Genomic DNA, 14,618 nt, shown 5'->3' with positions numbered 1-14,618 from the left:
AACATATGAAATCTGCCGATTTGAGGACAATTCGCAAACATACCATTTGGATCTGTGGCCGGTCCACTGTCCGGGGAACCTCCAGATCCCGCCTTCGAGCACGATTCCCCGCCGAATCCTACATCGCAGTGGCAGTGGCCGCGACTGTTGCAGATGCCATTGCCATTGCAATCCTCCGGACACGGCTTTCCCATGCCCGTCTGCCGAACCGTGTCCACCGGTAGGCATCGCTGATCAACACACATCTTATCTACGCCGCATTTCGCTCCATTGGGCGTCAGGCCGGGATCGGTGGTCTGCAAGCCCAGATCCACCAAGGCAGTGCGACAGGCAACTATCTTGCGATCGTGGCTAATATAGGAATGGGACAGCACAGCTGCCGATTCCATGCCGAATTCGAGTCGTTCGTTTAAGTGGATGCAGTGGAGCATTCCGCAATTGACATGCTGCTCCTCGCAGCGCAAAAAGGTCTTGTTCAGTCTATTGTAGCCGCAATTTCCTAGCCTGGAGCCCTCTGTGTTCTTGTTGTAGCAATGCTCCGAGTTATCACCCGTGGGTCCCCACAATGTTCGACACTGATTGGAGTGAGATCGACAGGTGCCGTGGAAGCAGTAGGCTTGACCGCCGTCGCAGGGCTCCGTATCCCGCCGGAAGACATCCGCCGGACAGTACTCAGACTCCCCGGTGCAGTACTCCGGTAAGTCACACTCGTTTTCAGCTTCTCGACAGGCACTGCCCGCTAATTTGGGTCGACATGTGGTCAGGTCACAGCATTCTCCGGTAGCACACGAGGCATTTTTGGAGTGCAACATGCAGGTCTGAGCATTGCAACAGGCATTTTCACAGTGCTCCGGTAATCCGCAATCGCACTGCTCCCCAGGCTCCACGAAACCATTGCCACAGGTCGGTGATTCGAACAACTTTTCCGGCTTGTTCCTCAGGCAGTAGTTCATTCCGCGCGAGAAGGCTATCGTGAGCTGATCAATGCTACAGCTGCTCCAGTTAACTGGAATAAACGAGGTACTCGAGGCAGCCATCACACACTTCTCATCCCGACAATGGCAGTCCGATGTATCGTGCTCCATGCCAAAGTTATGGCCCATTTCGTGGGCCATTGTGGTGGCCACCATTGCTGGGTTAGGGCTGTGCTGCATGCTCACTCCGCCGGAGTACTCGTACGTGCAGATGGGACCCTTCAGGGCCTTGCCCACCACTCCGCCGGAGAAGTTCTCTTTGGTCAGCAGCTGGGCATTATCGTTGGGGTGTTCCACCACCAGTTTGGTGCTCCGGTAGTTCAAAAAGTTTCGCAGTGTCACGTCGCCATCACTGGAGAACTCGATTTCGTTGCTCTCGTTCCAGATCACCACGCCCACCAGGGCCACAAATATATTCAAGGGCACATAGAGCTAGCAGTGGATAACATACATAGATTAGTTTTACTTTCTTACAAACGTAACTCCAATACTACTTACCGCATTGATAATATTGGCGAGGCCCTTGCAATACTGGTGCACCTTCTTGGTGCTCTCCTGGAAATTTTTGTAGACCTTGTTGTCCACAACGATGACCAGCTCCACGTAGCTGGAGAACTTGTTGGCATTGTAAGGCCCCCGGATCAATTGACTGCTATCGTCCGCTTGCCGCCGCTTCCGGAGCAGGGTCCTCGTGAATTCTCCGCCATCTAGGCGGAGTGGCAGTGAAGGTATCCCTCCTCCGAGTCCGTTATCCTCGTCAGCCTTTTCGTAGTCGTGGCTGTGGTCGTCCCTGTGGCTATCATAGCCACAGGTGGCGTTCGTTGGATGCATGTCAGTCTGCCTGCGGAGGCAAATAGAAGGTAATTTGATATTTCCGTGGCCAACAAAAGAAATTAATAACGGAAGTGACGGTGGCGCATAAACATAATGAATGAGTAGGTCGGTTATGGTTACGAATTTCGTTCTGGTTAGGGAATTGGGTAAATATCTCCGACAAGGCAAATATTTGTGGCCCACAAATAGGTAAACATTTGGCCAGTAAACTTCAAAATATTCCCGACTGACCCAACATTTACAAAACCAACGCATATTTCGCTGTGGTCGAAGTGGGCATAAACACTCGATAAGATAAGCGCCGTTTAGAAAGGATGGGTTTGATCGGTATCGTGAACAGGGAAAAAGTCACCATAAACTCCAAATAAGTCGTTATCATAATGCGAACTCATGCGAGGGTTCTCTATATGTAGGGTAATAAATAGATACCAGTTTACTCGGTCAAATGAAAAGACTTTTTAGCTATGATAAAATGCGTATTTAACCTAGCTGTTTTAATTAGTGGACAATGGGTTAGAGGACAACTCACCGCAGCAGATAGTGGTCATCCTGCAGTCGCCCCGTGCCGTCGGCATGGGGATGGATGAAGTACGTCTGCCTGCCATCGAAAACGATGCCGTCCAGAGCACCATCACAGGTGGAGAGCGCTACCACAGAATCTGGTTGACCACGAATGTGTCCCTGGGATGGAAACAGCAAATAAGAAATAAAACAAGTTCGAATGCTATACTCGAGTTCCCCGACTATCAGATACCCGTTACTCAGCTAGTGGAAGTGCAAACAAGAAATTTAAAAATTTTCTGGAATATCGGTAGAAATTGGGGAGAAAGGAATAAAATGAAAAAAAACCTAAACATTTTTTAAAAGTGTGTAAACATATTTCTAAATTTTAATGCAGATTTTTAGAGAATTGCGCCAGAAACATTACGAGGTTACTCTACGAGTAACGGGTATAAAAAACAATTTTTAGGAATTGTAGTGCAGGAACTAGAGTGTCACATACCTGATAATGGCATAAATCAACCTCAGTCTTGGTGAAGGTGGTAGCCACATGACCGGGAGTGGCTCCGCCGCTGGCATTTTGGTACCGCAGGAAGTGGGAGTCCGGCAGGAGGCGATCGTTGCGCTGCAGGTCGATGGTAACCCGCTTGCCCTCGTGGGTGTAACTCAGGCTAATCTGCGGCGTGTGAAGGCCGTCCTGGAAATCAGCAGAGGAGCAGGAGATAGAGTTAACAATATTAAGCCATTCGCATTTATTACAATTTTGCATGCAAATTGTGGGCGTGACATTGTGCCGAGGTGCGAATGTGTAATGTCCTGCGCGCCGCAGGGGTCAGCTGAAATTCCAACCTACCGCCCCTCGACCCACCCACTCGCGTGGAAACTAATTAAGGCGGGTTTGGCTGGGTTCCAGCGCACCCTGCACAGTCCAAACATTTTTACCCTCAAGCATGGAATGAATTTCGCGCAAAAAGTTTTCCGCTACTAAGCATTAACTCTGATTAACTCCCGATGGTAAATTCACAACCTTCAAACATCCCATGAATTTTGAATGCAGAAAAAGTTCGCATTCAGTAAACACAACCACCGCCAGTACAAGTTTACTTAACTTAACTGGCTTTAAAGATCTGGAAGATTTATCTGTGCTATGTTAGGCAGATCTAAGAACTCAAGTTCTAGGTAATTGGTATTGAAATCCGCTCCGCAAGTCGTTCCATGTCCCATGATGATTTAAGGTCGCATCTGGTGCATAATGCAGCACAACTACCCCAAGATTTACCAGCGTCCTTGGCTACTTACGGTGGCATCCAGAGTGGTTAGCAGGCTGCGCTTAGTGCGTCCATGTTGCACCTGCGGTCGTATCACAGTGTGAGTTGAGAACTCGTCGAGGACGGGGTGTGCTGCAATGGAGGTGCAAGGGGAAACATTCATTAGGGTGATGTAAATGCTGTTAATTACAAAATACTTTGGCCGCACCCTAAGATCCCCTCCATTCCCCCCCAAGGTGAACAATGCTTTTCTGGGGCGGAGCGCGGTGTATCTAATAGGCTTAAAGTCAACGCCGCTAGGCATACAAAACACTGACAACTTGAGCCCAAAATTAAGGCGAAGCGAAAGCGCTGCTCTGATAATCATTTAGCATGTTGCCGGCATGTTGAGATACTCTGATAAGACGACGGCGACGAGCATCAGTCATCTTGGTCTTGGGCCTTTATTTCATTCAGGCCAGGGGCAGTGCTAAAATTAGCAAGTTCATAAATAATATTATATATGTAGATACGGGCCAGACTTTTGGACAAGCACAGAAACACGTCTAATTAATGCAAGCCGGCAGACATCGCAGATGTCTGACAACCCTGGTATGTATCTCGCAGATACAGATGCGCTTAGCAATTGCATGCAGAGCGAAACACAGTCACAGTCAGCCAAATAGCATTTGCTATGACAACCAAATCAAAAAGTGATTTTGACTCACATCCAAACTTTTGCCTTTGAGCGGGTACAAACAACGTTCGACTTGTGAAATTCCTTTCTTTCTTTATGCGACTAGTGTAGTGCATCTGAAAATAAAACTTCTAAGTTTTTACATCGAAGAACTTTTAATTAGCAGTGCTATAGTTTTTCCCATTATGGTGCACAACTTTGTACAAGTTGAAAATCGGACACGCAGACCCCATAAGCGAAATCACTCGAGTCCTGAGGCCAACACGAGAAAACAATAAACCGAGCAGACCAAGTTACCCCAGTTCTTTCTCCCCCAGAAGAACTCTTCAATTTTTCAGCTGCTGCAAAGTCACTTTTCCCCTTCTTCATGCTCAGAACTCACTTTCCAGCGCCAAATGTCACACGCGTCAGAGGTTTTTGTTTTACACGACGCAACGCGTCACAAAATTCAGAAAGTACCAACAGGAAAAAAAACACGAGAATTCGCTGTTTTTATTTTTACCACGTCCGACGTTTAACGCAAAATCATGAAGAGGCTGCCAAGTTATCGAGAGTGGGTTATAAATACAAATACATTATTTTGCAGATTGTTTATGGGCTGTATAGTTGTGGAAATAGTTTTCCTTTTTCGTATATCTTTGATATGCTAAAATCAGTGGGGGTCAACAAAGGAACTGAAGAAGCAGTGCACTTAAGATGATCTGTAGATTGAGAGAAAAAACCTACAATTTCCAGTCCATATTCTCGTGGATTAGTTGAGATTAAAAGAATATCCAAAAGAACAAAGAACTAGCTGCTGCGAGAGTATTCACCTTGCTAAGTAGCCAACAATATATTGGTTTTAACCCATTTAGAACAGGTTATAAATAACCTTTAAAGGAAACCGAATTTATGGGGTGAAAGCTTCCGAAAAAGTGTAAAATTCATAGACATTAAGGTTCACCATTCTAAATATAGGTGATTGATGGATCACACGCGTTAGAATATAAAACAATGTGGAATGAAGTCTTTTTTTAATAAACAGATATGTCATTCATTACCAGACGATTGTGATTTGCACAAATTAATCGAAGGTATTTGATTATCTAGATATTTCACGTGCAAATCGGAATCCAAATTGAATTCTGAGAAAATCTGAATGTGGGGAATTTAATTTCCTTGGGTGTGACCGGCGAATGGGTGGGTGCTGAGACTACTTAATGGGTGAGACACCATAAAACAGAACTAATGACTGGCAGACTAATGAAAACTCCCTTTGACCCAAATGTATCCCTTCCTCAGGCATCTGCTAGATGTATCACCATATGGAAACAGGGGAGCTTGGTGGTATTTCTGGCTTATTGTTTACGGAAAACAATTAACCCGAAGTAAACTTGAGTGATTGATTGGCTCAAATGACTAATGAGTAGTTTGGCCAGCCCCTTCTACGCACCAATAAGTTTTTCCGGCTCATGTGGGTTAACTGCCTTTTTCGGCGTAAGTTCTTCGAGCTGTAAAAGTATCTACAAGTGGGTGTCGAGTTTCTCAGCTGATAAGAAGCGGCCAAAAAGAATGCGATAAGGATGCACAAGAATGCATGTCTGCTGGCAATCCGAGAATTTAGAATTTAGGGCAAGGCATCGACTTGGCACCAGATTGTTGGGCAAATGGCGCCAGGAGGCGCCTCAAGGACTCTGGTTCTGCAACACTCCGTCGCGTGGAAACTCATTAAAACTAGAACACAACACAAGCACCCACGCAAAGATAGCTCTCGGCTGACGGATCAGTTCGGGCAGTGCACTTGGAAAAATGTGAGATACTGTATAACACACATGCTATTGAGTTGACTCAACTTAGAATCCATTTTGCCTAGTTCAGAATGCCTAGAAGAGGCAACAGGCATATTTCCAATCCCTTGATTTTATATACGACTCAGCACTAGATGCATTTTCTCGCAGTGCACAGCTGGTAAATTATCACACACTGCAAACAAGTCAAGTCGCAGTCTTGAGCCCGGGGCAAACATATGGTATAAGGGTTCCTAAGCGAGGGTAAACCAGGCCGTTCATCCGTCAATCAACGCACGGGTCATGAATCGAGTGATGATGGATTCCGCCGGCTAAAATGAGGAACAAATTACAACCCGATGCCGATGTTTCCCTTTTTTGACGAACTGGTGTCGTCGCGCACTTTGATGTTCCATATATGCCGATGGATGATGAGGTAGGGATGCTGGGTAAGGATGTTTGGGTTGTCGGCCAGAAACAGTGTTTGTGTTTGGACTCGTTGGATTGAATCTCCCACTGGGGGGAATATGCAAGAAAGCCCGCAGGCTTGAAACTGATTTTGAATTGGGCTCACACATTTAATTTTATATCTTCTCTGCATTCTCTGCTTTTGTCACTTGTCAACCCCCCAAGTGGGAAAATAGCAGCGTTAGGAGGGGTTAATAAATAAATATGTGCCCGTCCTGTCGCCCTAACTCCCAATCTGCGCTCCCATCTCCATATAACAATCAACGGAGGCTAGAAAAAATATATTTATTAATAACTGCTGGCGTGCCATAAAAAAATGAAATAAATGGATGAATGGCTGAAGCATTAGTTTTTACAGCGAACTTCACATTGAATTTCGAACTGAATGGGAGGAACGAAAAGCATTTCCATTTCTAACCATTTGAATGATGAAAAATGTGAAACCTTCTCAAGTGGCCGTTGGGCCATTGCATTCTTCAATTATGGCCCGAGGCATTTAAATATTTTAAATTATGACTGCCGGGGGCCCGGGAAGATATGCCAAACTCAATTTGGGCAAAGTTCCCTGGGATGCCATCGTAAAACTTCCAACACTTTAGCGGGCCTCCAAAAATGAAAATATATTAATAGAATCTCGCTGCCATAAACAGATTAGTGCAACCAGGGGCGTGGCCAATGTGGGCGGGGAATTTCCACTTCGGTGTAGGCAAAGAGGCATTGCTACCAACACAAAAATCGAACCGAATCGAATGTGTGGCTAATTGATAAACAAGGCGAGGAGGGGATGACGTCGGCTGGGGATTGGGGATTCGGATTTGGGGACTTGGCTTCGATTTTGGGGCTGTGAACTGCAGCCGAATACAAATTGGAAATGCATACGAACGTTTTTCACTCTTCCCCCCAAAAAATGCGTTTGCTGCCTCGCCTCAAGTGTAATTGAATAATAAAAGAAAATGCAATTGTTTTTTGGTGCACAAACGAAATTAAATGTTGGAGAAATTCAAAACAAACTCCCGACAAACAGAAACAAATTCAATTGCAGGCAAGACGACACGCACACACACTCATCGCAATTTAATTAAATTGTTTGGGTCCTAAAAGAGGGGTTCCAAATTGAAAAAAACATTTAGTCGTGGCATCAATGAAAGCGTGTTTGAAGAAAACTTAAAAAAAGGAAATCTAAATTATTCATGTGGATTTTATTGACATGTTTATGAGTTTGGGAACTATAAAGCATTTCGTTTATATCTTTGATGTACAAATCGGAGGAAGCAACGATTTAGGTGACATAAAAATGCAATGAAAATAAATAAATAAGCCAGATGAGAGCAGTAAAATTATAATGACTATATCGATAAAAGCAGCTTTCGATTGCGAATTCAAAAATATATGTACTTATTTTGTATACTATTAGATTTCAGTCAGTAGTTTGCAACGCAGTGAAAGATACATCTGCGACCATAAAAAGGATACACATTCTTGATCAGTATTAACAGCAATTTCTTGTTTTTTTTTTTTGAAGGGTATATCTTTTTCCTAAAATCTTAACGAGACTATTAAGCCATCAGCCTCCTACTGGTCAGCGCTTTATGAGTACGAATCATCGTTTATCTAGCCATCTACCAAATGGGCCAAATCCGAAAGCAAATCTCTCTACTCCGCTGAAAACGGTAGCCCGCAAAACGCCTTTCACCTCCATTTTCACCTGACAAAAGGCCGCAAAATTCTGTGCCCAGTCAACAAATGCAACAAGCCACGCAATCTGAAAGCCAAACACGAACACGAACATCGCCTGAATCTGGGTTAAACGCAAAAAATGCGCAAGCGCAACACCGAAAGCCCCCAAATGGGAGATAAGCATCGGTGACTAGGGTTCCACATGGATGTACCTACACCTCTTCAGTGTCACACCATCACTTATTAGGATTATTGTTAATATATATTCATTGAGTCAGGATTAGTGGACTCTTCTACTTTGTTTCATTGCAATTGCTTTAGTTATTTTAGTTATACGATCTAATGGTAAGACCTTTGCATTTTTCTCACGTCTCACCTGATGGATTTCAGTGCTTGTCCCATCGAGACATAACCCAGACAGTCGCCTTCCTCTTCATATTTCTTAGAGGAATACATTTAATTTTTCAAATAATAAATTCGAGATTTGAAGAAGCTCTTTGCAAAACAAGCGTGTATATTTACATGGACTATTCAACATTAAAAATGTTGTATTAAGGCTTGATCGAGAGCAACCACTTTTGGTTAAAGTAGTTCTACTTTTAATAGCGTTTGTAATATAAATACATGTCATACATATAGTGAATCAAGACTTTATACCTTTATTTCGGATTAAGTCCCACGCTGAATTATTAGCACACATGGAATCCTGTCAAAGTTCAATTCGGGGTTCCCTGGACTTGGACTGCAGCTAGTTCCCGCGCCTTTAGCATGTATGAGGGCACCTTCTGAATTATTTATAAGCTGCCCTCGCCTCCACACAACAAGCTGCATCCCCAGATCCCCTCGCCAAGTACTTGAGTATAAATAAAACTTTGGCCGGGCACGGAACCAAATGAAATGAAAACAACCAACTGCAGACACGATGGGGAGCTAAGGAGTTGAGGAGTTGAGGAGTCGAGGGCGAGCAGCAGACGGAATCAGAAATCAAATTGTAACTTGAGTGCGCGACTCAAGAAAAGGACAATGGAGGTGGCAACCGGGATGGGGGCAGTTCCAGCCCGACCAGGCCACAAAAGCCGCTTTGTTCGAGTTGGTTTTACATTTTATTCCATATCCCCCATTGCCGGGCTTTTCATTCCGGGGCGTGAAAGCACTTGAGCAACTGACAATCGTCGGAGAAGTGGGCTGGGCTTGGCTTGGCCTTTGGTTGAGCATGCACTCAGGCAAATGAAGTAGAAGGATTCTCGATCTCGACATGTCCGCTGTCGGATTTAGGAAAAAATGGGGTAGAAAAAGATGAAAACGGCGCCAGACAGGTAGATCCCGCATCCGATCAGTTTAAACAAAGGTGGGGCTCTGCTTTTCCCATCATACCCATGACTTTCAGTTTCGTGTTTTTGGAAATCTGTGTGGTCCAGTTGAACAACGGCCACCTGTCAGTCGGAGAGGAGATCTCAACTTCATTATGCTGGCTTAGGACTAAGATTCCTTCATTAGAAAGCGATAAAACCAACTCGACATCGACTAAGACATCTAAATAGGAGATCTAAAGACTCCCCGAGGAACTGTCTTGAATCTACTTTCTATAAATAATATCGGAGCCCCAGCTGTACGTCTGCTGTATTTTTGTTGCACTTTCGATGCAGTTTGTTTCTTTATTCTTTCCTGTTTTTTTTTTTAGTTCTCCCCCCCCCTTTTAGCGGAAATTAATTGCCTACAGGATTCCACCGGCGATGTGCATAAATTATGCTCTCAATGCAGCCATTTATATAAATCAATAGCTACGTACTTGCCGACAGCTGAGGGCAACAATAAGAATGTCGGCTGCACAGCCGTGACCTTATTTTTATGTACGCCACTGTGCCGCTGCACGTTCAGTGGGTTAAAAGAAGTGCCAACAAATTTGATTTTGATTGGATTCAAAAAGCCCAATATCAACAAATGCATATGTACATATGTACCTAAAATGTTCGAGATGTTTGCTTCGCCTTCGCGAAAACGTGACAATTTGTAATTCCGTAAATTTATATATATTCAACATTTTGTAGCAAAATGAATAATTATATACGTGATTGTATTATTATTTCCGTATTTCGGAATGTAATATTCAATACTTTTGGATCTTGTTAGGCTCTGTAATGCTCGGTTCTGATGATGTGATGAGTCTTCCCATCAACGTTGCTGGCCTGTCGATCAATAAAAACTAATTATTTCTGCACATCACTGGCCTAAATCAGTTGCAGCCTCGGCTGTTCAAATTTTCTTGCCAAGCGGAAAACTCCCTAGGCGAAAATCCATCAACAAAAGGCAAATAAACACAGCTCACTGCATTAAACTGTATTGTGCAAATTCATGGAGGCATCTGTACGTTCGTTGCCAATTCAGATAAAGATCATAAGTCTTTGCTGCACCTGCCATCTGCCTTTCTCCATTACTCGGGGTCAAACAATAGCCTGACGGGTGGTCAGTTCCACTTCGGCCAGGTCAGCTCGGAATCTGTGGAAAATCCAATAGAACAAGGCAAATGATTTCGAGTGCGGAACAGCGGGCGGTGGTGGAACCCTATGCGAGGCACTCACTGACAAGGACTTCCATTCTTCTGTCCTGCCCTCCATTTCTCCCGAGGACTTCTCGGTTGAGCTGCAGCTGGGACCAAGGTCGAGGACTTGGGCAATTAACACCCTGAGCGATGGCGGGTGGCATTTAGCACACGAGCACAAGCACCCAGGCGGCATTTTTCACAATTCCAGAGATTTGGCAAGTGCCTGCGAAGGTGGCGACCTCCCACGGCTCGAATACCTTCCTTGACTGCCCAGCAGGCCACCTGCTCCTGCTGAAGATGATCTGCGGAAAGGCCCACAAGAAAGTGACAAGTGGCCAGTATACACTTGGCCAAAAAACTGTGCAAATTAACTTGAAGTTAACCTTCGCTCACTCGCACGGGAATGCTTCTTACACTTAAAGTAAATAATCGTTTTTCCGGGAAACGGTTAAAAGGTATTTTAAACCATTTGCCACAGTGTATGTCCAAGGGCCCATTCAAAGCAATTGCAGGTAGACACCTTTGGCTAATCCGTGAAATTTCACACCCGCCGTGGTTGATGCTCATCAGGATCAGGTACAACAAATCGACATTCCTGCCTACTCACTTTGGTTATTTGGCAAAGGATTTCGATATTTGCCTTACGCTCAAATCCCCTTACCGCTTATTCTTATTCTCTGGCATTTCCTTATCGCTGCCTGCAGTTTGTTTAAACATTAAAGTTGTCAACTGTGTTGTTTTATACCAGCTCGACTCCCAAAGCAGCCAACAAACCCATCGCAGGTGTGGGCCATGCCTGCTGATAAAGCCAACACTATCGCAACCAAAGGCAAAAGGAACAACAAAGGGCGAGGGGGAAATGCAACTTTATTGCGCAGATATCACCCACTGTTGGCCTCGTCATTAAGTCATAAAAGTGCGGAGAAATGGACGGCAATTAAAGCTGTGGACAAAAGGTCAACAAGTCGATTCCAACTTTGCCGTAATTGGAAATTGATACTAAAACAACAGTTGTACGGTTTTTTATGCCTCAACTGGTGTCTTCAACGCATTTCAAATGTAATTAGTGCTCACTATAGATTACACTGGTTTTAAATATTATTGTACATTTCTTTCTACTATGTTAAAGGAAAAACTCAACTGCAACTGAAAAGCTTTGTTTTCCAAAAAGAGACTTATAAAAAGGCGATCACTTTGCTTCCTGCTTGCACCTCTTTGTCCCATTTGATTTATCCCATCACAGCTTGCGATTCTTATCTCTATTTATTTATTTTTAATAAAGAATGTGTAGTATATGAAATATGTCAGATTTTCCATATTTACAGCTGTCGTCGGTTGAGTATACAGGAAATCAAGTGAATAACTAAAATCTTTAGCAGCTTTGCGGCACAACGCGGCATCATAATGACGATAAGGCAACAGCTGACGATCATTATGATGTTGCTGACCGACTGACAGAGTAAAATAAATCACAATTGAGCTGTTTCGCCAGTGCATTGCATGTACATACACTTTTTAATGCAAAACAACAATGGCAGCAGTTTGATTTATATCAGCTGGCGCCAAGCTCGATGACAGCTACCCGCGCGGATAATTCAAAGATTCAGCTACATTTTAAAGTCCTGGGAATTTGGATTTGTATACCAAAAGCCAATAAGGTGAAGTTCTTATTGAGTGCTTTAATATCAACAGAGTATATTTCATATAACTGAATGAGTTAGGGCTATTCTTTAACTGAAAACTATTTAAATAAGTAGTTGTGAACATAATTTTCGTGCTGCATTTTTGTGTGGGTATTTCCGCTTGCATTATTTGTTCTATCATCTGTATATGTACATAATCGTTCTTCTCTCTGTAACTTTTTATTCGGAGTTTTCTTCGTCTTTAGCACCAACTCTACGCACAATGCGAGGAGAGAAAATTGCACATAAACATTGTGCTGGCCATTTTTGGAATGCAATGCTCCCAGCCATGGCCATTACATTGTAGGAGTGCTGGCCAACCGACCCTTTGCAGACATACCAATATGTGTGTATGTATAAAAGAACTTGGCTGGCAGAAAGTAAGCGCTGGCTACTTCTGCTGATTGCCAGCATTTCCACTTGCAGCTCGCATTTGGACCGAGCCAAAAAAGGAAATAAAGTGCATGGGACAAGACGCTTCCTTTCCTTTCCTTTTTTTTCCACTGTGGCCATAACGGATTTTTATGTGGTCAATGATCCTTGAGCAACGCACCCGGTTTCCACGGAATTCCCTTTGTTTGTTTGGGTTCTGGGAACAAGACATTGTTTGCATAAAAAGCGGATGAAAGAAGGCACAAATCACAGGAAAGAGGGCGGATTGTCCGCTTTTTGTGGGCGTGTCCGTCCGGTTGCACATTGCGAATTGCATTGAGAACTTATCCATTGTCCTGTGGATCAATAGTTCTAAGGATTCTTTCTTTTTCATTCATAATGCTGGCCTCTCGGTTCGGCCCTTTTATGTTTTCCATGATTTCATTACCCAACCCATGATCGTTTGTGGCAACTTGGTTTCAACCGGGAGTAATTATCATTAGTTTTCCACAAGCCTAAGACCTAAAACTAGGTCACATCCGCAACCAAAACCTTGGTAAAATGGCAGGTTATGTGCCAAACTTTCATGAAAACTGAACAAACAGTGGCGCATTTTTGGTTCACGACTTTATCGGCTTGCAGGAAAAACTTTCACAGGCAAAATAGGAAAAATACTTTAGCATATAAAATTGTATGTATTGGCCTGGCCAAAAGTGATTTGGTCTAACCACGAGTGAGCATGTCATTCCATTTTTGGCTCTGGCAATGTGTCAAACATTTCCAGTTCATTAAAATTTAGCCAACGACTTTGGGCCATTAACTCATGTCTTAGCCCTGACCATTTTTGCTTTCAGAATCGTCGGTTTTGGCCGACTTTATGACAGTTGGTTAGCAAAAACAGCAACTTTACGATTTCTTATGCAATCAACAATAAGAAATGTTGAATAAATTAAAAGCATGCAGGACACAAATGGTTATCCTGATATATTATTCCTATAAAGTTTGAACAAGTTTTGAATTCTAAGCAATACCCATTCGGCTAATTCCACAGAGCTTCTTCGACTAAGTGCATAACAGATAAAGTCAACGAACTTGGGAAACTTTACCACAACGCTAAACTTTTCCACCTAAAAAGTCTTCCCACTAAAAGTTCGATGGCCAACAAAATTGACTGCAGAAAAATTCGCAGTCTGTCATATATGTACATATGTACCTCATGTATTTATATAGATGCATATATGCGTACTAGCTTATCGATTATTTGCTGTCAAAGTTGCTATATTTTGGGTTTTTTTTACTCGCAAAACTAAGATTTATGCTATCGTTAAAAACGGGTAAGCCCGAATCGTAAATTCTGGTATGACGGGAATTTAAGAAATGTAGTTGGATTTGCACAATAAAAGAAGAACGAGGCACCAGAAAAAATAAATACAAACCATATGCCATGACTAACAGCTGTTTGGCCAAAACAAAAGGCAATAAGGCGAAATGACAGACAAAATGCAAGACAACTGGCACCTAGAAAAAGTAAAAACAACAGCAAACAATGATTATGCTGATGAAGACCCAATTCAGGCCACACAGCCATTTTGCTATTATCATTTTGGCCATGTCAGATACACTAGCTTCTAAGCCAAGTTCGTTTCAGAAGAATCAATCTAATGAGCCATTAAATCTACACATTCAGTTTTCAATATATTTGATGTGCCAATCCGTTATTCATTTTTTGAAATGTTAAGAGCACTTTTAGTATCTACTCAGACCGCACCGCGGATTATATTTTCGATAAGAATCGCAGTTTCTTTTGTCTAAGATTATATTTGGGGTGTGTTCCTAGCCCTCATTCCCCATTAAACTG

The 14,618-nt window shown here is 43.3% G+C and overlaps 1 protein-coding gene across 1 annotated transcript in view; it reads right to left on the bottom strand.

The window, feature by feature from the left end:
* LOC6552772 (disintegrin and metalloproteinase domain-containing protein 12) overlaps positions 1-14,618 on the bottom strand; it is a 31,701-nt gene that overhangs the window by 3,968 nt on the left and 13,115 nt on the right. Inside the window, exons 2-6 of the mRNA XM_001979921.3 lie at positions 3,609-3,709; positions 2,812-3,006; positions 2,338-2,489; positions 1,473-1,815; positions 44-1,406 (exon numbers count right to left, since the gene is read on the bottom strand). Coding sequence (XP_001979957.2) covers positions 44-1,406; positions 1,473-1,815; positions 2,338-2,489; positions 2,812-3,006; positions 3,609-3,709 — 2,154 coding nt within the window. The remainder of the gene's footprint in view (positions 1-43; positions 1,407-1,472; positions 1,816-2,337; positions 2,490-2,811; positions 3,007-3,608; positions 3,710-14,618) is intronic.

This window comes from Drosophila erecta, unplaced genomic scaffold (genome assembly GCF_003286155.1).
Source record: "Drosophila erecta strain 14021-0224.00,06,07 unplaced genomic scaffold, DereRS2 tig00000000-arrow-pilon, whole genome shotgun sequence".
NCBI classification, from domain to species: Eukaryota; Metazoa; Arthropoda; class Insecta; order Diptera; family Drosophilidae; genus Drosophila; species Drosophila erecta.
The sequence above is the reverse complement of the archived record's forward strand: the minus strand, read 5'-3'. Positions and strand labels throughout refer to the sequence as shown.